The sequence below is a fragment of the Rosa chinensis genome, chromosome 1 (genome assembly GCF_002994745.2).
Source record: "Rosa chinensis cultivar Old Blush chromosome 1, RchiOBHm-V2, whole genome shotgun sequence".
NCBI classification, from domain to species: Eukaryota; Viridiplantae; Streptophyta; class Magnoliopsida; order Rosales; family Rosaceae; genus Rosa; species Rosa chinensis.
Genome location: NC_037088.1, coordinates 65,814,689 through 65,840,405, shown reverse-complemented (window position 1 = coordinate 65,840,405; position 25,717 = coordinate 65,814,689). Strand labels below are relative to the sequence as shown.

Here is a 25,717-nt window from a genome sequence, read left to right as displayed (position 1 = left end):
AAATATCACCGAGGGGGTCAGAGCTGTAAGGTTGATTATACGTACACAATTAGAACTTCATTGTAGTTGATTACCATACCATGATAGTAACCCTCTAAAACCAAAACTTCCAGCTTCATTAGTAGATTAGTGGGCCAAAATTAACAGCCAAAGCATGCAGACAAAACCCAGAAACTGATGTGTTTGTCTTGAATGATAGAAATGAAACCGAGCTCCTTGTATGTCTCAACCATGCACCAATAATTTGTTAGACCTACCGGAAACCAATTATCTTACCCTTTGCAATTTGTAAAAGAAGTTACAAAGACAAACAGAGCTTATATATACGTAATTACGTGTGTACGTATGTTGTAGATAGCTAGCTAAAAGTTAATTAGTTATCAACTTATTAGGTCATAAGAACAGAGTATATGTTTGCAGGATATGCTTGATAGCTAGATACCCGTCTACCTTATGTGATGTTCTTGTTGTATTCCCACAAAACTTAGGTATAAACGTCCCTTGTTGTATTAGCTATATATATGATCGGGTCATTTCTAAACGATGTACCTTATATGAAATCATGAGCTAATTAAGCTAGACAGGAAACCAGTACAGAACAAATTAGTGTCTAAGGCAGCAAGCAAGCAAAGCAAAGCAAGATGGCCATAGCCGTACTGGATGCTCTGGACAATGCTCGAACGCAATGGTACCACATGACAGCCATTGTCATAGCCGGAATGGGCTTCTTTACCGACGCCTATGACCTCTTCTGCATCTCCACCGTTTCTAAGCTCCTAGGCCGGCTTTACTACTACGACCCCAAAACAGGAGCCCCCGGAAAGCTTCCCCAAAACATCAACAACTTGGTGACCGGAGTTGCCCTAGTCGGAACCCTATCGGGCCAACTATTCTTCGGCTACCTTGGGGACAAGCTTGGCCGCAAGAGAGTGTACGGCATCACCCTCATCATGATGGTCTTCTGCGCCATTTGCTCCGGCCTCTCCTTCGGGTCCACACCAAGCGCCGTAATGACAACCCTTTGTTTCTTTAGGTTTTGGCTTGGATTCGGCATTGGCGGAGATTATCCCCTCTCCGCCACAATCATGTCGGAATATGCCAACAAATCAACACGCGGCGCTTTCATAGCGGCGGTGTTCGCGATGCAAGGCGTGGGGATTATCTTTGCCGGTTTGGTTTCCATGACACTCTCGGCAATCTTCCTTAGTCGTTACCCAGCACCAGCATTCGATGCAAACCCTAAAGACTATTCTGACGTGTTATCCACTCAACCGGAGGCGGACTTCTTGTGGAGGATTGTCCTTATGATCGGGGCTCTGCCAGCCATTGTCACGTTCTACTGGCGCATGAAAATGCCCGAAACGGCGCGCTACACGGCCTTGATCGAAGGAAACGCCAAGCAAGCCGCGAGCGATATGGGCAATGTTTTGGAGATCGAAATCACAGCCGAGCAGGACAAGGTGGCGCAGTTCAAAGCGGCAAACGAGTACACTTTGCTCTCCGGAGAGTTCTTCAGGCGGCACGGGAAACATCTCATTGGAACGATGACGACTTGGTTCTTATTGGACATTGCGTTTTACAGCCAAAACTTGACTCAAAAGGACATTTTCCCTGCGATGGGTTTGACTGACCCACCTAAAAAGGTCAACGCTCTTATGGAAGTCTTCCAAACCTCTAGGGCCATGTTTGTGGTTGCGTTACTAGGGACATTCCCTGGTTACTGGTTCACAGTGGCTTTCATCGAAAAGCTCGGACGATTCAGGATCCAACTCGTCGGGTTCTTCATGATGTCTGTGTTCATGCTTATCATTGGGTTCAAATACGCGTGGCTAAAAGATCACCCAGCAATATTCGCAACTCTGTATGGTCTGACATTTTTTTTCGCCAACTTTGGTCCGAACAGCACAACTTTCGTGCTTCCAGCCGAGCTGTTTCCGACGAGGGTGAGGTCCACGTGCCATGCGATAAGTGCAGCGTCCGGGAAGGCTGGGGCGATGATCGGTGCATTTGGTATACAAGACATAACTTTGGATGGAAAAGCCAAGTCGATTAAAAAGGCTATGATGATTTTGGCGTTTACCAACATGTTAGGGTTTTGTTTCACGTTCATGGTCACCGAGACCAAAGGGCGGTCCTTGGAGGAGATCTCCGGCGAAGATGGTGACAACGGCGGCGAAAATGGAATACATATGGATGCACCGGTGTCTAAGTAGCTAAAAGATTTTCTTTTTGATTAGTTAGTCAAATAAATGAGCAATATCTTATTTGCTGGAAAGGTGTTATATTTACAGTAGTAGCAATAAGAGCCATAAGGTTGTGAACCAGTTTGAAGTGCTAGTTTAAGATGAAGTGGAAGGCATCACAATGTATCTTTTCTTTCAACAATGTTTTTTTTTTTTTTTTTTTTTTTTACAGTGAAGATGTGTGTGTATGTTTGCTACAAAATGAAGATTGAATCTTATTCTATATACTTAGTTTCCAGTAATTGTAGAGTTTATTTTATTTTTATCCTTTTATGCAACATTTGATTTTCTATATAAGACGAACCTCTCATCAATAAAATGAAGACTGACAGTGAGATAGTCTGATATCACCACACTAAGAAGTAACTCATTTGCTTTATGATTAGAAACTTGAGACCAAGACAATATTTTGCTTACCGAAAACTGCAAAAACCCCAACCCTAATTTCTTATAGGTTTAGTAAGTAACTTCCGGTTAATAGTACTTACAACTCAAAAAAAAAAAATGGCGACTATTGTGGTTAGAATTCAAGCCTTATTCATCCATTACGTTTATAACTACCACTTTTATGTTCTTTTACACCCCCGCTAGGAATGTTCGTGAGTTTTGGATACAATAATCTTTTTTATCACCAGCACCATAATATGAAGACCTGAAATTCCATATTAAGTGTTGAATTACTTGCATTATCCGTGAAGTGAAGAAGAGAAATAGTAGTTATTTTCCTCCACTTGAAGCTTGGGACTAGTGAATGAGGTTTCTTCTTCGTGATTATCTAGCGGCCCAGAGTCTCCATGAGATGATGGCCCAAAAAAACCCAAACTTGAAATTTGAATGAGATACACCAAAAATAAATACATGATAATGATTTTCCAGCGTTGCAGAAAAGGTATGAAATATTAATATCAACCTGTCCGGCTCTAACAAAGCCACCTGCAAATTCGAAACCCTAGAAATTTGCAGACCTCATCTTCTTCTCCCCCAAACTTCCTCCCTCCATGAAATGGGACATGGAAATCGAGGAAATCGAGGCCGTGCTGGAGAGGATTTGGGACCTCCACGATAAGCTCAGCGACGCCATCCACTCCATTTCCCGCGCTCACTTCCTCAACTCCGTCAAGGCGCTGCGCAACTCGTCGGAGAAGAAGAAGAAGAGCGGCCTCCACCACGTCTACGGTGGAAACGACGCCGTCGCGGCGGCGGAGGAGAAAGGGGCCGGGTTCGTGTTCGTGAAGGACTTCCGACTCGAGCAGGACGATGAGTTAAGGGAGGCGAAGAGCCTCAATGCTATAAGGACCGCGCTCGAGAACCTGGAGGACCAGCTCGAGTTTTTCCATGTGAGTGAGTTTTATGGCTTTGCTAGGGTTTCGTTTTGGTGTTCGAATTTGAAGATTTAAATGTTTGATTGTAATTAAAGGCTTATCCGGATTTGGAAATTGTTTAAAGATTGATGGTGTTTGTTGGTTTAGTTTCTCAGTAAGAAAATTGAACCGAGTTAACATATGGTTTTATGCTGGTTAAATTTCTGCAATGCTGTGTTAGATGGTTATATGATTTTGAGTTTTCGAGTCTGTTCTGCTTGGGTTGCTTTTAGATATGATTTGCTATGTGAATTTTAAAATGCCGAAGAATGGTGTTTCGAGCAGAGGAAAATGAGAGTTCTTAACATGAAGAGAGTAGGTTAGACGGTTAGGAATTAGGATTGTGTGTGATTTCCATGGGGGAAAAAGTGGTGAGGGATGAGAAACAAATGGTTGTGAGGATTACTGACCGTGGGGTAACCTTGACTTGCTAATTAGTTTATTGCTTTTGGAATTATCTATACTTGTTTAGGTGAGGTAAGCGCGTGAAATTCACTTGAGCTGGATTCATTAAGAACAGCAACTTTTAGGAAAGAATTGGGGAATCATGGAGCTTAGGTTCTGGAGGTATAATGAAAGCTAAAGATTTGTATGTCCATTAGTATAAGCTTTGTTTCGGGGGCAGACCTGTCATAGGTCAGGAAGAGGATGAACAGCTAAACATGAAGAAAAAATATAGTTGTTGAACTTTGTATTGTTATACTTTTGCAGAGATGAAAGCTTATGATCTATGGTTCAGTGCAAATAGCTTTATTTGTGTCAATAGGGATGTGTTTCAACTGTTCAACCTTTACTTTTACATAGATTGTTAATGAATTGGGCTGTTTAGTTAGTCTTGAATGATTCTTTTGGGGGTGATTTCGAGTTGAACTGGAATGGCCAGGTGGCTTGGTTCTGGTTAACTGAGTTCGGATTAGTTGATCAGGTCTGCTTTTGGAAATCATGACTGAATGTTGTACTGTGACTTTGCATATAGGTGCAGTAGTATTGCTTTTAAAGGGGGAGGGGGGGGGGGGGGGGGGGGAAGTCCTCTGTTCTGTTATTGTTGTATGGGTTTGAAACTCTCTCTGTGTATTCTAATCCTGGTATTTTAAGACATTCCAAGCTCAGCTATTTATGTCAATTTGTTTTCTCTTAAAGACTGTGCAGGTTCAGCAGCGGGCTGAGAGAGATGCTGCAATTGCACGCTTGGAGCAAAGCCGCATTGTTCTAGCACTAAGATTATCTGAACACCATGGTAAGAAATACAAGGTTATTGAAGAAGCCCTCGCCTTTGTTGGAGATGTCTGTGATGCAAATGGCTTTGTTTCTCCCGAAAATCTCTATGGTCCTCCAGTCACTCCTGGTGACAACTTGGCAAACTCTGAAGGGAAGTCTAATATTATAATGAAAGTTCTTGTTTCAAGTGTAAATTTTGCCAAGAAGACTCTTAAGTTGGATAACATGGGTGGACTACTGGGAAATGCTGCTTTGGTGGCAGTCAGCATGATCGCATTGGTGCATATGCAGCAGGTGGCAGTTAAGGAGCATCCGCAGATGCTGGAAGATAAAATCTACGTGAACAGGAGTGCTAGAAAAACTTCCCGGATGGAGGGGGCTTCATCTACTGGTCGTCTCAGCAACTTGGATGTGCTATTAGCCAGGGGTTAAGGCAGACATCCGAAAATTTTTGTAGCAGGGAGTTGAATGATGGGTGGTCTTATTTCATAGTTCCATTGGGTTTGAAGAATTAGTCGAGAGGTGTGGTAATGTGTAATCTAGTAGGCTGTTCTTATTCAAATTTTAGTTGACACGAACTGTCTCACAAGATATTCGAGGTTGCCCCCCTCTTTTCTGTAGTCATCTGAAATCGGTTGTGCATATTACAAGTTCTGATATTCACTGTTAATGTTGACGTGTTTCTGTTTCTTGCTCCCTTTCTCTCGTTCCTAAGGCTGGGAATGTAACAAACGGAGCTACCCACTAAAACTCCAACCCCATTTGTACAGCACATGTACCTTAGCTACTGAAACCTGCTAGTCTGTGTTCTGAAATGTACCAGACTAGTGGAAGCTCCATAAATACCCTAATCTCAGGAAATGGCACTGCAGATTATGGATGCAAGTCAGAGAAGGCTCGTAACTCTATAACCCAATTCCCAATTTCTAGCAGAGATGACGGTGGAGGGCACAAGATTGTCAAAACTTCCATAGAATATAGTGACTAAGTAGGGTCTGCCCTCTGAGACTTTGGAGCCCCTGACATGTGAGGAACAGGCACGGAATAAAGGCTTGAATCTCATCTCGGTCAGCCCAATTTGAACACAAATAATGTATATATTTCAGTACAAGTTTGTTTAGCCAACTTTAGCCACTAATGTCAAGACTAATTAGAAGTAAAAAATGGGAGTTGTTGCATATAATGGGAGGATAATACCTAATTGCAAAAGGAATGTCGAAAAGCTATGTAATCTTTAGGCTTTATGAGGTGGGATTGTGACTTTAATTTGGTTTTTGGTCGCAGAAGAATGAAAAGGTTTAAAGGGTTTGAACACATAATTAGCCTCATAATTTGCAGCTGCGTGTATAAACACTTTCTTTGACTTGCTATTGGATGCATGACTAAGGGGCCTACTTAATTAGGAAGCGCAAAGAGAAAAGAAATTTCCCTTTCAAGGACAAGGTGAAAAACATTACTTCCATTTTGTCCAACTTTTCTTCCTTTGTCGATCCTTTTGTGATCTCAAAATTGACCACCAAGATTTTGTGTCGTTCGTGGAGAATGTCAACCAAACGAGGCAATAGGTACTAGGTCAACTGGAAAAATAATGAGTTGAATTTGTGAAAGTTTAAGTGTAAATGAATGTCTGAATCGTGGGTTAATTTTAGTGATGTAGAATGTTAAGTAAAATAGTCGGTTTTGCAAATGATGAAGGTGTTGAAACTAAAGATTTAGATTGTTGGGAATCAACTTCAAGGATTTGAACACGGCCAAGGGAAGCTTAGATCTTTCCTAACATTATTTGAAAACCTCAATCTTAAACATTTAAAGAGAGGAAACGACGAAAAATGTACACACAATTATCAGTAACAATAAACTCCTCTAAAGTTGTAAGATCCACAATTATAGAGTCACTCAACGTGGGATTGGAAGCAAGACTCTTTAACTATCTCTCCAGTGCTAGACATTGAATATTCATGCTTCTCCGAAAATCTTAAGATCCACAACCGTAGAGTCACTCAACGCGAGTTTGGAAGCATGACTCTTAACCATCTCTTCAATGCTAGATATTGAAGAATGTGGTTCTCAAGAAAACCTTAAAAACAAATCGTAGCACAACTTTTGAAACTGCTAACAATTTGTTACGTTCATATACTTAGATGATTATAATCTATTGAAATTTTAATATATTAACATTGTAACACTAATATATGATACATTGATTACACGAGATTTAGATGTTACATTAAATACACAAACATAAAGGGAAGAAGCTGGACATTGCTTTGGTTCCAAGCTTCATGAGTACACACACTGTCCAAATCAAATCTTCTCAATCAAAAGGACCATACATGGACCATGCCCCAAATCAATATACCAAGTATATATATATAATTATATAGAGGAAAAGAATTTCCATGAACAAAATTAAATTAAGGAATCTCAGTCACACATTCACTCCCATGACGTTCATAAGCGTCGCTGTCGGTAGGTGAAATAGAAATGGAGGAAAGTTGGATCCTATATTTGGTGGGACCCACTTACACGTGTCTACTTATAAGCAGTGCTGACTCTTCACAGGAGCGCCACGCGAGCAGCACCCAGAGTCGATAGGGGCAATTGGCTGCAGCGGCCCCCATACATATTTTCACGTGTTGCCCCCGCCCCATTTGTCTTCTTGGGCCGGCCTGGCCCACTTGAGTTTTTAGGGTGGAGAAAATTTTAGTGGACATGGCTCGCCGTACATCGAGAACGTGGGGGGCGGGGCGGTGAGCAGAAGTCCGACCGACCGTGATATCCTTAGTCAACCTTTGATCGGATAAAAGTCATAATTGGCTTTTATTAAGCATGATTTGGTGGACTCGACGGGACTATAGAAAGTCTTCTTTAGTCTAGTCCGTTCGACCGTACCATCATATTTGTAAGTTCGTCTAACCGTCTAATCAGATCTAACTACGTTAAAAAACAAAATATATAAACGTCTCATGAATAATTTTGGAAAACGAAACCCTCCAACCCTTGATGGGTTTTAACTTTGTTTTGAAACTTCAACGTACATATTCCACAGTGGTCCCTCAAACCAAAAAAAAGGCAAGAAGGAAAGCAAATGAGAAAGGGAAACCAATGCGCAATCTTACAAAGGGGGCACATCAGAGAGAGCTAGGTGTTGTCACCGTTCATTAATTTGAATTTGTTGTTTACTTGTTACAACACTTGGAATAAGAAACAGTACGTGAGCAAAAACCCACTTGCATATACTCTCGGTCAGCTAGCAAAGTAGGCACCACATCATCCATGCATGGCAAAATGGCAACTTGTTTCTGACATTAAATATACGCACAATCTTAGCATTGAGCCTCCTTCTAAAGGCTGCGACTTTTATCGATCTGATACATCACTTAGCTCCAACTTTTATCGATCTGATACATCACTTAGCTCCAACTTAACTCAGTTCAGTAGTTTAGTGCTTGCTTAATCTGCTAAGTAAGCATTCATAGACATATATTAGAGGAGTGCCTATGGACCAAAACTGTATCTGGTCTCGTACTAGTCATATATATATATATGATCTGTATCCGTATTCGTACCCTTATATATCTTCTGTTAAGTAGATATACCATAGCCACAGTACGTAGTCGATAGTGTATGGAATACATTTTCAATTGATCAACGTTACACATTGTCTTTGACATCGTGTGTGTATGTGTGTATCCGTATATCGTATTACAAACTAATTCTATTATTAATCTACTTTCAGTTTTAAGGTTTGTTAAATTGTATGAAACATGTATAAGAGACGAAAATACTAACCTCATCAAGCATGGAGGATTGTCCATGGCTTGGCTTGCATTTTCTTCAATTATACAATTATAATTGATAAAGGGAAGAAACATTTGTGTTTGTTGAATTACTTGAATACTAGGGAGGTGAGGTAGTGTATCACGCCGTTGGAGAGTGATGGATGACATTTAGGTCAATTTGAAGGCAAGGGCCGCAAGGAAGTGTGTGCCCTCAGGTCATGCACGTTGCAACTATGTAGTATATATAAATATTTCCACATTGAACAGTGTCCCCAGAATAGAACAAAACAAACATAAAATTCAAGAAACTCTTGTAGTTATATATATTCTGTGTACGATTACTGGATTTTTCTTAAGTACTTAAATAGTGGTACTCCGTGCATCTGCCGAAAATCGTTAAATTAATTTTCAGCTTTTACAAGACCAAGTACATGAACGTTGCCTGTTTAAAATAGCCGATGCGTGACAGAAGATGATAATATTTCAAACTGGCCACAGTTGGCTTCTCTATTAGAGTAAATTAAGGTTGACTTGACTGACTGTAAATTATGATGTTGATTTTACAAAACTTGCTTAGCTATGTTTTTCGATCCCTCCTCCTCTTGTGTTTGGATTTTCAGTTTTGTTTCATTAATTCCTTTGTTTTATGGGGTTTGAATAACAAAAAAAGCGGCCGCGAGCTGGAATTTGAATTGGTTTTGTCAAGCTTCTTAGATAAACTAACTACACTATATATATAAATCACGTTAACTTTCAAATATTAGCATCCTTTTTCTGGATAATTAAGTAAACCATCACATGTATATATGGATGAGAACTTAATTGGTCTTTCCCAAAAATCAATCATCAACACGCTTAATATATATGGATGAAGATGTGATGTTTCGTTGCCATGAACTTGAACTTGAAAGAAACTTGTTAAGCTCATCAATGCGTACTGTTGAACCTTGAATTCAAGCTCTTAAGTCTTAACCCTATAAAAAAAAAATTATAAAAAAAAAAAATGAAAGCCATTTTGAAAATCAAAAACCCAAAGATATATATATATATATATATGTGTGTGTGTGATATAAACCACGATGATAATGATGCCCTAAACTTGCAAGTTGCAAACTTATCTGCTAGTTTATATACTTCTATCTAATTAGACAACTAGACATAGCCAGCTAGCGAAAAGTGGATTATGAGAGGAGTCTTTAGTCAAATAATAGAAATTATTTTATACACGGATGGTGCAAATAATTAAACACTTATAAAATGATCTCAATATTTATAATTAATATTTTTATTAATAACCTAAGAGTATATTTAATATAATTTAATCATCCATTTATGTCGGTGCACTAAATTGTCCCTCTTCAAACAGTGGTTAAACTGTTAAATTACACACTTATCATTTATGGACATACCAGAGTGAACAACCCCATAGAAATACGTAATACGATTCACTGAACAGAGTACTAGCTATAGGTAACAGAATAATTGCATGTGTCTATATGTATTTACAAACCCAAGTTACATGTCCTGGGGAAGAGGAACAAACAAAGTTGAAATAATGATGAGTCCATTCCATTTACATGTAGCGATACAAGCAAAAGAGAGAGAGATAATAATGCGTTGGCAACCAGCCTAGATCAATTCTATTAATTGATCAACTATGAACTAACATGGTAGTTAAAAGAAAAGTTGTTGCAACAAATTGAATTGGTTACCAACAAGTGTCAGATTGTGTTTAAGTTTTTGGTAAAAGTTGTCAGCAGTGAAGCTGCTAAGGATTATGACCATCACCAACTTGCTTCAGACACAAAAACTACATACATTTGCAGAAGTAAAATTAAAGTGATTTAAGAAACTGGATTTAACAGGTTCTCACGTGAAAGAGAAAACATCATGAAACAGATACAGAAGCTTGCGGAGCGAAATAACACTCTTAAGCACAGAGATAACGTTGTTTAATTTTCTAAACCCTAGTTTAATTAACTTGCAATCATTCTGTGATGATTGATTCTTGAGAATGCAATCTTTTAATGTAACCATGCATTCATGTCAACTACCACCGAACAGTGACATTATACAAATTACCTTGCATGGTTTGCATAGACACATTGGGTTAACTAAATTAATAATATCTTAAGAGTCTATCATCGCGTGAATACACATTTATAATTAACATGAGAAATTAATTAGTGCACAACAATATTTCAATCGCTTAACATAATGTGTTTATGACATGAATGTGAACATGAGTCAAACTATTCTCATTTTCGCATGGAGCTGCCAGCTACATATACAATCATCGATGCAATTAATTCCCATGTGAGATTATCAAAATCTTCAATTATCTCATAGACAATGACTAAAATATCGAATATTGAGAAAATATCGATAGTCCAAAAAATAGAAATTTCGATAGAAATATCGAGGAAATTTCGATCTAAATAAATTTTTGAAAAAAAATGATGGAAATTTAGAAAGTAACATGAAAATCATTAATGAATTTTCATGAAATGTTTTCATGATCAGTTACTTATAGTATTTCAAAAAAAAAATGTTTGATAAACTTAATTGTATAATTATTGTACTAATTTGGAGTATAACAAGATACAATGACATGACTCTTTCTACATGAGAAATCTCAAAAATGATTTAAATAGGAGATTTAATTATTAATTATAATAATATTTTACAATTAAATATATATATGTTAAAAAAAACATCGGTCTTCAAATAAACAGAACAAGAAGTAGAAAATGGTCCCTTTTTTTTTTAAAGGAGAAAGTGGTCCTTAGAAATACATAGAAGAGATTTTTTTTAATAGAGCCGAATGTTTTCTAGTTAGCAAATTAGATAATTAGAAGAATTTGGAGGGAAAAGACTCAAAGAGCGATACATGACGTCATGACCCTACAAATTTTTAGATGTTATTCAGTTTAGTCGGATTGGATAAGAACAAGGACTAGTTTTCACGAGCAACATATAATGAGATGTGACGATAATCTCGGAATTTCGGGAGAATATCAAGAATTTCACAAAAATTTAGAATATTTCCTTAAATATCGGGAAAATTTCGAATATTTCCAGAAATATCGCGAAATTTCAAAAATTTCTCCCGATATTCTCTTGGTAAGTCAAAGATATATCGAAACCCTAAAAAAAGGAAATATAGTGGAAATTTTGAGAATATTATCGATTTTTCAAATTTTTCAGTCCTTGCTCATAGATGAGAAGACGTTAAAAAAAAAAAATTATTAACCACCGCAATGTCCCCGTATTTTATTCCGCAGCACAACTCTAACACCATCTATACTGCTTTATGGAGTACCAAGCACCATCGATGTTCATCTTAAGTCTCCCCTACACCATTTGATGACGGATAGACATCCTTTTTATAACATGTAATTACTGTTTTAATAGCTGATCATAATGTAATTAGCGTATCCCATCTTACTCTATGAAGTTGTTTCTCATCACTTTTTGTAATAAGTGATTATTATAGGTGGGGAGATTTGGGTGTGTAGTGGAACGGCGAATAAAAGCCGTCGACAATTTAACACACCGTCGAAGTGTATGTTGTACTTTTCACAATGCATGCATGTATTATTAGCTTCAATAAATCTTTGTGGTAATTGAAGGAAGATGTATAATAAATACCTAATCCACAAACTTGCCAGAAAATCAGTCCTATCGTCGGCAGTATATCAATTTCTATCAATGGAGAAGATTCATCTTCTGCATCAATCACCTTTCCACGAATCACATACTATAAAAACATAGCCCGTATAGTCACCTACAACTACAACTCTAGTAAGCCTAGAGTTCTTAATTATTTCTAGCAGATGGACATCCACGATGCTGCGGGTTTGTTTTTTTTTTTCCAAGTTTTAGATATAATAGATGAATACTCGCAATCTAAAAAACATCAGCGCTATTTAGAATATGATTTGTCTTGTTATTGATAATAGATTAGCAACAAATGAGATACAACAGAATGCTTTTCCTTTTAAAAATAAAAAAATAAAAGGGTATGGCATAATTGTTAAAAAAAAAATGTTGGAATTGTAATTTCAGTCAAAAGTGGGGGCAAAACTGTGATTTATGATAAACAGTGATGATAAGTACTTATAAACAGTGTAGGAGCTTTAGTATATAGTAAATATGTTTTATATGGATATAGGTATCTATCAAGAAAAACATTTACCATGTGTCATTATAGAGAAAATTTCTCATGTGATATAAATATTTATAAGTTTTATCTCTACTTGTAATGAACTCTCAAAGCGTAAATATGATATGTTGATATACATCTCATCTTTTCGTTTTATTTATTTATTTACTTATTTTATCAAATCAATCGGCAAAAATACAATATTACTTTAAAGACTATTAGTAAATAAACTAAAACAAAAGTGACGAGCTTAAACGGAACAAAAATCACCCTAAAAACTACATTAATTTGATAAATATTGACACACATCCCTCGTTTTCTTTTCGACATTTTTAGCCAGCTGGTAAAGGTCTGTTCCAGATCAATGACGATAATTAACGATCCGTTTTACAGTTTATGAGTTAGCTAGCCTGGGGTGTATCACTTTTGACAGCTAGAGTTTTGACCGTTGAAACTTGAAAGCCCATTAGGAAAAGGCTCTTGAACGCCAATTTTCAGAGAAGCCAGTAACTTGTTTAACTTTTGCGTGGTATTCTCATTGTCACTGACTCACTGCAAAGCACATAGTGCATGTAATGTGCAGAAGTCCCCATTGTGTTCCAGCAATATATACACCAGTTCTCCATAGTCGACGCCGGACTCTTAAACAGTCTCTATTAGTCCCCACTGTGTGAAAAGAAGAGCATGATGCAGGTGCCTTTTAGCAATTTCTGGGTCACCCGATAATTTATAGAAAAGGACCCCAACTGATCATTTTTTACCAACCGGCAAGCAGCAAAAAAAGGACCCCCCCAGCCTCTCCCTCCCTTTATAGTGCTCGATCGTATTACAAATATGGAGCCCTTAGAATAAAATCAATAATACTAGTGGTCAAACTCAAACTCAAACCCATATCAAACTTATCTATCTTAACCTCTAAATCGAAAGCAAAATCGATTTTCACGTCCCATTCATGTGGAAAGATAAATCTAGCACTGGTACAAATTATATCAGCTGCATGCATTAGCTAGCTTTTACGGCGTACGAACCAAAAGTATTATAATTAACTGAATAATTCTTAGTTTCATTATTAAGATGAACCAGCGTATTCACTCAATTTTCAACTAACGTATTTTTACTTAATAATTTTATAATTCAACGGTCCATATCTTAAATTAGCCTTTAAAGATCATATATGTAATAAATCAATCGAATTAGAAATCATTTAATTATCTAATTAAATCAAACTAATTGATGGTTCTAACAACACTTACTACTATTATGCTGAACCGATCATGTATTTCATATAAATGAATAATTAGAAAGTCATCAATTTGATTGATTTTTTACATAGCTAATATTTGTATTACGTTATATAACATGAATGGTTTGATTAAAAAATTATAAAGTTATTATTCGTTAATCCCAATAAATTGTGAATATGCTCATTCACCCAAGGATTGAACTTAAAAATTGTCCAATCAAGTGTAGGAAATAATTATGGTGATAAATTAAATTAGTACTTCTTTACTGTTCTCAATTTTAATAAAGATGGGCGGAAATATGATATCAACTGGTTTATTTGAGACATAATCATTGGGCGCTCCTATTTTTCTTTGAGTAATACGCAAGCAATGCAGGCAGGGAGGGTATGCTCTCTTAATTAAACACAATCCAATGAGAAACATTTATATCTTTCTAAGGGCCCCTTAATTAGTTAATTATTCATCACCAATCTATCAAAATTTAATAATTAAATCTTACAAACTTGGAAAATGATGGAAAACATGGCTGCCGTGAAATTCTTATACACATGACGAAAATTAAGTACGAAAACACATGACCCTCAAAGATGGGGTGTTACTTGCCCACAGTTCAAGTCAAGCACTTGAGTAGTTGAAGACCTGTAGTACTATATAATTTTCTGATTGATTTGATGCTAATGATAAATAGGCACATGCATGCTATACAAACCTAGATAAGGAATAATGGAGGCGGCCTCTAAACTATTTTCAAAAATCATTTGATAAAAATGCGTGAGAATTATTTTGATATAAAAGAAATTATTTTAAAGAAATCACTAAATCAATACAACACTCTTAACTATATCATAAATAACAATCAAATGGTTCTAAATTTTGATTCTTACAATTTGGCTGTGTTGTAAACATGGTTCGATTCTAATACACTAATATTACAAGCGAACAAGCAAAGAGCGCGATTCACATAAACCAGCTTGGTATCCATTCTAAATTAACAAACTTGCCATAAATTACAATTCAAAAAAGTTGATTTGGTAGAAAACATATGCTTGTTTCTCATCAAGCCGATTAATGTCAACCTCGCGAAACAGGAAATTATGTCAAACAATGGTTTCCAATTATTTTTGAATGCCAGATTCTTCGCACCAAATTATGTTGCCATCTCTGATTTCAACCCCCTTATTAGTCAATTGCAGTTCATATGGCAAGTCTCAAAAGTGCTTTAACATGGTCTATTCACCGCAAAATCCCACATTCATTTTGTTCCCATTTGAGGCTCCCTCGTGTGTAACTGTGTATAGGACATCTCAATAGTATCCAAAGTCTTGGATATTTATGTGAACGTGTAAACATATATTACAAATTTGCTGGAAAAAAAAAAGTGTAAAGTAAAAAGGAAAATATTGGAGGCTGAGAATTCAGACCTAGTTGGACTCGATCTCTTACCGGCCATGGACCGCTAATCACGCCAACTCAATTGGCAAAAGGAATGCCACGTTTAGTTCATGAATTGAAAATGCAATTTAAAATTATGTTCACTATGAGATTTTTTACTATACATATAGTTTTTTTTACTGTACACACATAACATAGATACAAAGTTTGACGGTAAATTATTAGTAGCATTCATTTCTCATCACTAAACGTTAGATTTATGCGTGCGTGACATAGACGTGTATATAGCAAAAATTTCAAACAAATATATAAATATTTAAATGAAAATCTCCATTAAGATTTTTTTCAAAATTAATAATTATACATAGATACACTCTAATTAAACAGTCGGAGCAAAACTGGGCACTCAATTCTCCATTAATTTTTACGGAGACACTTAATTAATTAATATTGCGATAACAAAAAGGAAAGCCGGTTTCGACGGCCTGAAACAAAATCTGCCGTGAAAAATCACCGGCGGCCAAAAACACTGTGGCGAAAAAGAGATGTCAGTCGGCCACTGCCTACTGCCAGCTGCCACCTCTCTCAAACAGTCTCAGTACTCTTCAGAGGACCACTAGAGGGTCTGAACCAAAAATGTCTTGAAAACAGTCATCTCCTTGACACGTCATCATCGACGACGTCGCCTGAGCAGAAAAGGACGAGTCGGCGAACGCGTACAAGTCGCAGAAGTCATCAAACAGGAGCGGTCCGGCCACGGCGGCGGAGTCGTCGAAGAAGGGCGACTCGAAGAAGAGCGGTGACTCGAACAAGGGGGACTCTGGTGTTGGGAACCTGAACGCGTCTTCTTCCATGTACCGCAACTCCACTGGAATTTGACTGTGTTCCACTCCACACTCTCGAACATGATTTACTTTCTCGGTTGGTTTTGAGAGTAGTGCTGTCTTCTCTAGTTGCGGTGGCTCGGCCTCTTCGATTGGATGAGTTCGGAACTGTAGGACGGAGGTAGGGGAGGAGAGATGATGAGTTTCCTCACCGGAATCATAGCCAGAAACCGAGACGGTCACGTTTGGTGTTGTTTCCGGCTCAATCTCCACTTCATTGACAATATTCTGATCATCAACCTTGTCCGCAACGGTCCCAACCATTTGCGGTGGTGAGAAGTTCGTTTGAGCATCAGGGCCTCGGAGTTTAATGGCGGCATTATCGTACACCATAGCGGCTTCCTCAGCTGTGTCGAAGGTCCCCAACCACAGTCTTACACGTTTGCCGGGATCTCTAATCTCGGCCGCCCATTTACCCCAAGGACGTTGTCGTACGCCTCTGAACTTCCGGTTGCCGCCGCCATTGGCCGGTGGACAAGAGCTCTTCTGTGCTGGCCGCCTAGTAGCCGGCCGTGTCTCTAAGGCCGGCCTTTTCCGGCCATTGTTGGTGATCGCCGGATTAGTTCTCAAGTCGGTTTCTATGCTGATTTCGTTGATATATTTCTTCACTCTCCGGCGACCAAAGTAGTACTCGGTCTCTTCTTCATCGCTGGATGAGTCCGTGGCGTCGTGATCGGTCATCGATATCCGAATGATTTTTGGGGCGATGGAAGTGCCGGGCTCTATTTTCCGGGACGGTTTAGTTAATTTCTTGGTGGTGTTTCTGTGTTGGGTGTATTTGATGGGGCAAAGAAAACTACTAGACTCCATTTCCATGTTTCTTTCCTTTTGGGGTTGGTTGAATTCTATTTTGGCATCGAAAGAAAAAGGAGGAGGAGAAACCAAAAGGGGGGTTAGAAAGAGAGAATAAAGAGATTGAAGAAAGCAGAACAAAGTAAAACCGTGAGGAAGAAGACTCAAGAACTTGGAGATAAACAAAGGCCAAAGCAGAGTGTTCCAAAAATCTGCCAAAAAGACATAAAAAGTCGCACACGGATAGATACCTCTTGGAGAGTGGACTCTAATAGAGGGAGGGAGCAAGCCCCTGCGTTTTGAACAGAGGAAAATATCACAGAGGGCCTTATATGGGAAGAATCAAAGGTATGGTGAACAGAGTAGAAAAGGAAAATAGAGAAGGACAGATTCAGTGTCGATTCTGGAGGAATGGAAATCGGAAAATCTGGTAGATTCTGAAAATCTCAAGTATATAAAGAGAATGAGAGAGAGTGTGTTTGTAGGTTGAGAAAAGAGGAGAGGAGAGTGTGTTGGGGGAGACTAGTAGGAAAGAGTTGAAGACCAAAACACCGATCGAAAATCGCTATTTTATAGGATCCGGATTCCGGACAGCCGAAATTAGTAGAAGACCCGAATACATAGGCCCTTTCATATTTAATTATTTGCTTTTACATTCTATTCATATTTAATACCTTTTTTGTTTTTGAATATTTTTATAAATATGGACAAAAATGGAGAAAAATGACCAAAGGGGAAGTCAAATCAGAAGCCGGTCAATAGTTCCGGTCACTAGATACCGTCCGACACATCCTCAAAGAGACATTCAGTTTAGTTTCGATGATTACAAACAGTCTGATAATATCTTAATAAGGTATCGATTTTTATCATGAATATGTTAGGGTGACGATTCGTACTTGTGACTGGTATAATAATGACTTCGATCCTTTTTAGTTCAAATTTGACAACCTAGATTATTCTAACATGCATCCTCAACCGGACATTTAGTTTAGGAGAAAGACTTGCGTGGGGCACCCGCACCACGTGGCAATAGGGCAGACCAATCACTGCCTAACAGGAGGGTCTTTTGGATATTGTATATTGACGGGGCGAGGGCAGTTTCGGAAAAGAGAAAAAAATTTCTTTGTTCTGATTGGGTGGCACTAAAGCCACGTGGTGGGGAAACCCTCACCTAAGAATTTCTCTTAGTTTAGTTCGGTGATTACAGACGGTGAGACATATCTAAATAAGGTATCGATTTTTGTCATGAATATGTTAGGGTGACGATTCATATTTGTGACTGGTATATAATTATTCCCTTTAAGTTCAAATTTGACAACCGAGGTTGTTCTGACATACATCTCATAATTTGTTGTCGGTTTTGTACACACACACGCTCATAATCTAAAAAACATTAAAAGAGAGTGTATAACTCTGTCCGAGAAAATAATAATGACATTAAATATTAGTATTGAATAATAGTCATAATATAATTTGTAAGTGTCTAATGGCTAGTCAAAAACACAACTAGCTTGTTTGTGATCAACACTAGTCTAAAGCTCAACAGTTACAAGTTTTTTTTTTTTAATTACAAATTAATAAGTTACAAGTTTACAAGTCAATAATCCAAACAAAAGAGAAGGATCAGAGTCAAATATCACAAATTTCGGTTCCCACCAACAAAAAACCATTAGAATGATATAGTTAAAATCATCATACATATCGGTTTCAATTTCAGCTCCACATTTAATTCCTTTTATATAACCAGATTTTCTTATGTGATTAACGTACAATGTATAATTATAATAAATATTGCACCTTTAAAAGAATTACAGTTTGTTACCGCACAGATTAGTCCCCAAGAGATAAAACCCAAACTTATTCCCAAGAAATGGAGCACTCAAAGTTTCCAATGATTTTTTTTTTGAGTGGTTTTTGCTCATGTATCAAAACTTTAGAAGATTTATCAGTTTCTTGAGTATGTAGAACAACGGTTATCCGATACTACTCTTACACCAAAAGACAAATTTTATGAATATATCAAACTAGTTAGATTTGAGATAAAAGTCCTTTATAAAAGATCATATATGGCAAGTTTGACTCTCTTCTTCACTACAACAAAACTTGAACAAAAGAACTCTCTTTCATCAGTTTCATGTATATAGAGTCGTCCAAGCCATTAACGTACGTGTAAACAAAAGTTAATTATCTAATTAGTAATTATAGTACAACACTTGCTAATTAGCATGGTAGTTGTTAAGGATGTTTTAGGATTGGGGATGTGTTTTGTCGTAGTAATAACATCAAAATTGTCACCGGCCGTCAAATCTCAGGCCGTAACAAAAGCTCCAATGACTAAGGAACTCGATCATAAACAGGCCAGTAGCTAAAATACACATTTCACGATATTTTCTTGCCTACAACAATGAAGACAGAGATGGCTTTGATTCAACACTGCTTTGACCATTGCCACTTTCCTTTCTCTTTCCAAAGAAGCATAAGATGAGCCGAGAATAATTAGAATTTAATTAGTTTCTTTGTTAGGAAAAAAAGGGGGTTAATCTCTTGTCTTGGTTGAGGATTAGATGCTCCACCGTTAGAGCTGTCAATACGTACATACTAAATACTTATTGTGTGAAATTTCAAATCGAAATCTAATTCTTTAAAGTTTGATATTGATGAATTTAAAATAAAAAATTTGATGAATTATACTTCTGTCTTATAAAGTGAATGAGAACTCTAATCTACCGGATTGTATACAACAATCATAGCAGAGCTACTATTTAATAGTAAGGCTTAATTTGCATTGATTTATACCGAAACAATTCTGTTCAGAAGGATTGTATATATCTGTGGTTGCATGCAAAGGTTTGAACGATAAACAATGATATAAGACATTGGCTCCAAACGGTGCTACAAACAAAAAAGGCCGACTGACTTTGTTGTTTTGGCCTTGAACTCGAAAAATCAAATACTAAAAGGTCACACATAGAGTTCTTGTTTCCGGTAACCAGGCGTATTCATAGCTCCAGCCATGCGCTGTGTCACTATGTGGCAGCAAATGATAGGTGGTTAGGCCCTCACAATCACAGACGCCTCACGGAGTCCAGAGGCAAGTAGCTTAGCTGGGTAGGCTTTTGCCGATCTGGGAAAATGTCGTTTTTGGTTTACATAACATCTGTATTCGTTTGAAAATACATGGTTTCGAAGCATACATATAACTAAGCAATCTGCTCAAATTGAGCAAGAACGGTCCAATAGAGAGCACCACTCGTAAAAATTTGAGAGACTAAGGAGGAAGAGTATAGTAGTAGTATATGATGCATCTGTTTCAGTGTGTGGAGTTAATAATGAAAATGGTGGCGGTGATGATGAAGGAGATGACGAAGTGTGCTACTAACTCTTACAAGTTTGATTATTTTGGTACCATGAATTTATATCCTTTGGAAGGGTTTGGAACACATTTCTAGGACTTTCTGGTGTTGGTGTGGGGAACTAGACCTAATAAGCTTACTTTGATCATGTGTACATGTGAGAATCGAGTGTTGCTCGCTATCGGTGTTATTGCGGTTTGATAAAAAGTCATTTTCCATGCTTCACCTTCGGTGCATCATATTAAGAGACTTTTATTCTTCTTTTAGTCATGTACTAAATTTGAAATATTAAGACGTTTAGAATACTGAGAACTTCTTTTCAAAAAAGAATACTTAGAACTTTTATTTATTTTTAAATGAAAATTGAATTTAGCACCATAACTTGTTTTGTTAGACTAATTACTTTCATTTTAATTTTTCTATAAGACAATTTTTTTTTGAGAGAATTAGTCAACCACTTCATTAATAATAATCATAAGAAAATTTACAATTTTTTTTTTTTTTAAAGGGTCGGTGCGGCTACCCTTACGCCTTATCCATTAATGAAACCATAGAATACATGAGGGGGACATAGTGCCTTAACCCCAAATTACAATCACCTGAAATAATAACAGGCGTCTCACCTAACGAAATGCATTCTAATATGCACCATTTAACGAAGAGTGCACCATAGACTACTCTATTCTCTTTACAATTGTGGTGACAAACCGGAAAGACAATGCTCACGTGGAGCCATAAGTTAAAATAAGCTTTCCCAATATGTTGCCACCAGAAATATAACTCGGTCATTCTGCCACTAGGAGGCTGTGACCATTTGACAAAGCAAGGAACTTGCCGCCTACCTAGACCAGACATGGCACGCAAGGTGCACAGGTCGGGACAAAGCCCACATCTCCAAACAATGTCCACATCTCCAAACAATGTAGAGTTCAGAACTTATTGAAAGCAGAAAATAAACTACAATTAAAAAAACAAAATAGCTAAAAACAAAGAACAACCTAGCCCAGATTGGGCCCAACATGCGAACCCAGGTCCAAGATCCGTCCAAGAATGTGGGAAGGCCCCACCCGGCCCAAGCGAGCTCCTGCCGCCTCCCTACCATTGCACTACCACCCCCATTCGCCCATCCAGCCCTCACTGCCGTCGAAGCACCACTGTTAATGCCGCATGGCTCGCCAGACCTGAGATGCAGACCGTCGTTGGCTAGATACCAGATCTGATATGGCACCACTGATCGACTGAGATCGGATCGATCGCCCTAAGGCAGAAAGACCTCCTATCCCATCTTCCCTTCGTTGCGGCCCCTACTACTCCATCGAGCCTCGGCGCTACATAGCGGTGTAGGCCATCTGCATCCTCCTTTCAACCCTATCCGCCACCATCGACTCTGAACTCTCTTCTGGGTATCAGAAAGTACCTTCCCCATCCTTAACCAGGGCAGGAATCTAGACCCAAGGCCTCACCACCAACCAACAAAGCAGCCACGAAAATCGCTAAACCAAACGGTCTCGTCCTACAATGTCGCCGCTAGGACGTGTTGCTGGACGGAGAAGAAAACCAAAAAGAGGTTACAACTTATAGATGTAGAAACTACATCAAAATATAAAATAACAAAAACAATACTACATGAAATTAAGCGTTTGATTAAGCCCCGGACATAATCCGGGCTATGTAAAACGGTACCAATAGTATGGCCGACCATACTTCCATACAAACATATACGTTGAATAGAGGGTAACCTTCTATCAAGATAACCAGTGGTAATGTGACCGATTTTACCTACTCCATGCAAAAAAATACACCGAATAGAGAGCAATCTCCTACCTAAGTAACCAAAGAAGCATATCCAAAACTCATAACAATTTAGGGTCCATAAAAAGTCTCTTGGATCCCAAATGTAAATCCGAACAGCAATGGGCTCATACACCAGTTGCAAAGCCCCAATAATGAAGACCCAACCCAAAACCCTACTTGGGCCGTCCAAAAGAGCAAAGGCCCAAATCCACAACCTGCTTTGGACACCCAAAATCTCTCTTGGCACCCATCCCTCCCCTGACCACGGCCTCGAACTCTGCTCCACCGCCCTTTGTCGGAGAAGGAGCATCCCAGCCTCACCAACTCGACGCCGATCTCCGCCACCAATACCACCAACCGGAACGCGGATCCAGCCCAGAGTCCAATTTCTGCTCTGCTCCAAATGCAACTCCAGCGCACCAGGAAACTGGACCGAGACCTGGCAAACCTGATTCGAGAAAGCAGCGCAGCCACGACTTCTCCCCTTTGAACGACGACCCAGTCAGAGAAGATCTGAGAAGAAGAAACTATCATAGGGCGAGATGCAAACCACGACCTGATAATGGGCGCGACAGGAGCCGTGCGCAAGGTAACCGACACCGAGAGCGGTACCAGAACAACACTCCATTGATGATGGAGGAAGGTACAGAGAGGCCGGAGGCGGCACTCTCCCAACTCCAGCAGAGCAAACCCTCTAGGTAACATTTGTTCTCATTGTGTTATGTACGTTTTAATAATAGCTCTTTCTATAAGACAATTCGTTAAATATCTTATTTTGATATTTTTAGAACGAATCCACAATATATAAAGTGGTAGCGGAATTAAATGTTCCGAGGGAAATTAGTTAGTTTCACTAAGCAAACCAAAGTAATATCTCTATAATTAAGACAACTATCTCATCAGATAAAAGTATATATTCATTATCATATATGCATGCAAGGAAATACTACAATTGCCAGTCCATGTATTGAAATTATGAATAGTAGAAAGCCGTCTGATTATGAAGGAAGGTTTCCAGAGGCCACTGTTGTACGTGTATGTATTATCTGCACAAATTTAATGATTAGATATTAAAATTTGAAGATACTTCTCAAAGTCTCAAACACTTGCTCCCATTTTACGAAAAAGAAGAAAACAAGCATAGAATTACGTTTGACTGTGGTCCTCTGAATTAAGTCCCATTATACGACGAAGCTAATCAATGTTCTTGTTTGGGGAAGAGACAGAATTCACAACCAAAAACAACAGAAAGAGACAGAATGCCACTGCTATTTTGGGAAACCAGTGAATAGTCTATTGGGATGGTTATATGTTCTAGTTCATGAACTGTTTTGCCGTTAAGTATCAATCTATATTTTATGGCTTCCCCAACTCTCCACATTTTCGCGTTAGCTCTCAGTTTGTATAGCAATTAGGCACAGACGTCAACAAATATCCTAATTTGTAATTAAGCAATAATTTGGTATAATACTCACCACTTGATTGTTGTTTTGTTGTAATGCAATATTGGGATTATGAAGTCGATCCCCCAAAACAGCCTAACCGTACTTTTACATAATTATCAGGCTTCAAAACGACGAGAGAAGGAATATATACATCTATAGGAATCGGTTCTTAAATAGACCTGTGAACTGTTGAAATTTTGAGCATTGTTCGACGTATAACAGCTTATTTGATCGAATTAAACTTGGCGGCATTTTAGCAAAAGTTTATAGGTCCATAATCTGCCTCTCGGCGCCCTTTCTGCAATTAAGCAAGCAATGTTGTATAAAACCAGGACAAGATCAAGACTGAAAAACGTATCTTATATAGTTGCAAACCCACATTTTCTTATTCTGTGCAATTTCTTTGACGCATCTCCACGAACACATTACTATCGGTCTGATGCTTCTTGCACTCGCCGGATATAATTTCTTAAACTCTCTGTGTTTCGTTAGGGAGGTAATCGATCCCATGCTTGGTTGGGAGATTAAATATAATGATTAGATAAATATGGATTGGGGAAATTAGACAAAATCAAAGTAGTAGCGGAGGTGGGTCTTGGAGTTTGGCCCGGGGCCATTGAGCCAAGTGAAGCATTATCAAAAGGACAGCTAAGGGAAGAACATCAAGTTCGACAAATCACCGGGAGGCTTGCGTCTTATACAAATACTTGAACTTGTATAATATTAACGCTGGTGTTTGTTTGCTCTAGCTCTTTTTATCAGTGGCATTCTTGTTTTTTGTTATTACATATTTGGAATTATTGGTGGTGGTTTAATTTGCATTGCATTGCCCCCCCCCCCCCCCCCCCCCAAAAAAAAAAAAAAAAAAACCCAAAGAGTGGCAATGTTTGAGTCTTTGAGATATATTCATGAGTCATGAAGTCAATTTGAGATAAATATCTGGTTAATTAAACTAAGCATCAAGGTCCAAGATTCTTGTTTGATTCTTTTTGCTCATTAGCAACGTATCCTCACTCCTAAATATTATGTTAATCGTCCTCGTAATGCCCTAGACCCCTTGGTTTATGTGTTACCGGCTTATCATCCTCCTCATGTTTTCAACTACTTGTTCATTTTAAACTTACTTTGTCCACAAGAAAAAAGGAAAATAAGAAAGCTTGTTTACATTTTATAACAAAGCTTGAAAGATATTTTTAAGCACTTTTACAATTTGGAGCTTTTATTATAAAGACATGTTACGCATGCACTTAGTTCTTCCCTCCAATTAAGGAAATTTTCAAAGCGTTTTTCAAGTGATAGCTAGCTAATTAAATAGAAGAACATGTATTGTTTTTAGTTTTGTTAGAAGTGCTTCTTGCACTAGTTATAATACACGTACGCGGTTACAATATAGAGCAAACAAGATTAACAAACGATCATAAGTGAAGTTATTTTTTTCTTCGAGACCTGAGTTTATATGACCAAGAACTTATTGGAGCATTATATACGATAAAATGTCCTAAGCACCAACACGTAAAATATAGGGAGAGAATTCAGAGCACCGATGTACACTTACACCGACATGAATGGATGGTTAGATTATATCACACACTTTTTGGATATTAAAAAAAAGTTGAGTATAAATATCAAAAGTCAAGATCATCTTATAAGTGTTGGGTTACTTGCATCATCGGTGCAAAAAATAATTTTCATAAATGATGAATTTCTGCATATCAGGATCTTCTTCATCCATTTGTTTTGCATTGAGAGAAGTAAATGAATCCGATATGTTTTACATAAATATACTCTAATACTACCTACGGCTTGGAAAACAACAATTGTGGTACTATCTTAATTTGCCTTCACCATATTCATCATGGAAATGAAAATATTGATACGAACAAAGATTAGAATTAGTTGCTACATTGGAAACAAAAAAAAAAAATTACAAAATCACCTAGGGGATCAGAGCTATAACAGGAAAAATCACAATCTTGCAAATGGCAATAGAAAATAGAAATACATTATTGGTGAGTAACTCCAAGAACCCACGATGGAGTGCATT

General features: G+C 38.0%; 3 protein-coding genes across 4 annotated transcripts; 2 read left to right on the top strand and 1 right to left on the bottom strand.

Annotated features, from left to right (window-relative positions):
* Nucleotides 1–641: 641 nt before the first annotated feature.
* LOC112174656 (low affinity inorganic phosphate transporter 4) lies at nt 642–2,349 on the top strand. The gene has a single exon (XM_024312458.2). The coding sequence runs from the start codon at nt 642–644 to the stop codon at nt 2,211–2,213; it is 1,572 nt and encodes a 523-aa protein (XP_024168226.1). The 3' UTR covers nt 2,214–2,349.
* A 773-nt stretch (nt 2,350–3,122) lies between these two features.
* On the top strand, nt 3,123–5,511 carry LOC112182572 (plastid division protein PDV1). 2 transcript variants are annotated; one of them, XM_024321081.2, is made up of 2 exons: nt 3,123–3,580; nt 4,754–5,511. In XM_024321081.2, exons 1-2 carry the CDS (start codon nt 3,242–3,244, stop codon nt 5,252–5,254), a joined length of 840 nt encoding a protein of 279 aa, XP_024176849.1. In that variant the 5' UTR covers nt 3,123–3,241; the 3' UTR covers nt 5,255–5,511. The 2 variants fall into 2 exon arrangements, with proteins under 2 accessions (XP_024176849.1, XP_040368856.1); XM_040512922.1 differs by having other exon boundaries at nt 3,126–3,580; nt 4,745–5,511.
* A 10,293-nt stretch (nt 5,512–15,804) lies between these two features.
* LOC112173384 (ethylene-responsive transcription factor CRF4) lies at nt 15,805–17,642 on the bottom strand. Its single transcript, XM_024310996.2, has one exon. The coding sequence runs from the start codon at nt 17,103–17,105 to the stop codon at nt 16,011–16,013; it is 1,095 nt and encodes a 364-aa protein (XP_024166764.1). The 5' UTR covers nt 17,106–17,642; the 3' UTR covers nt 15,805–16,010.
* Nucleotides 17,643–25,717: the final 8,075 nt, after the last annotated feature.

Bases quoted from the DNA above. Each gene is read 5' to 3' on its own strand.
- LOC112174656 (XM_024312458.2), top strand. From the start codon at position 642: ATGGCCATAGCCGTACTGGATGCTCTGGACAATGCTCGAACGCAATGG.
- LOC112182572 (XM_040512922.1), top strand. From the start codon at position 3,242: ATGAAATGGGACATGGAAATCGAGGAAATCGAGGCCGTGCTGGAGAGG. The intron at 3,581-4,744 runs GTGAGTGAGTTT...TTTCTCTTAAAG, and splicing joins ACCAGCTCGAGTTTTTCCAT to ACTGTGCAGGTTCAGCAGCG.
- LOC112173384 (XM_024310996.2), bottom strand. From the start codon at position 17,105: ATGGAAATGGAGTCTAGTAGTTTTCTTTGCCCCATCAAATACACCCAA.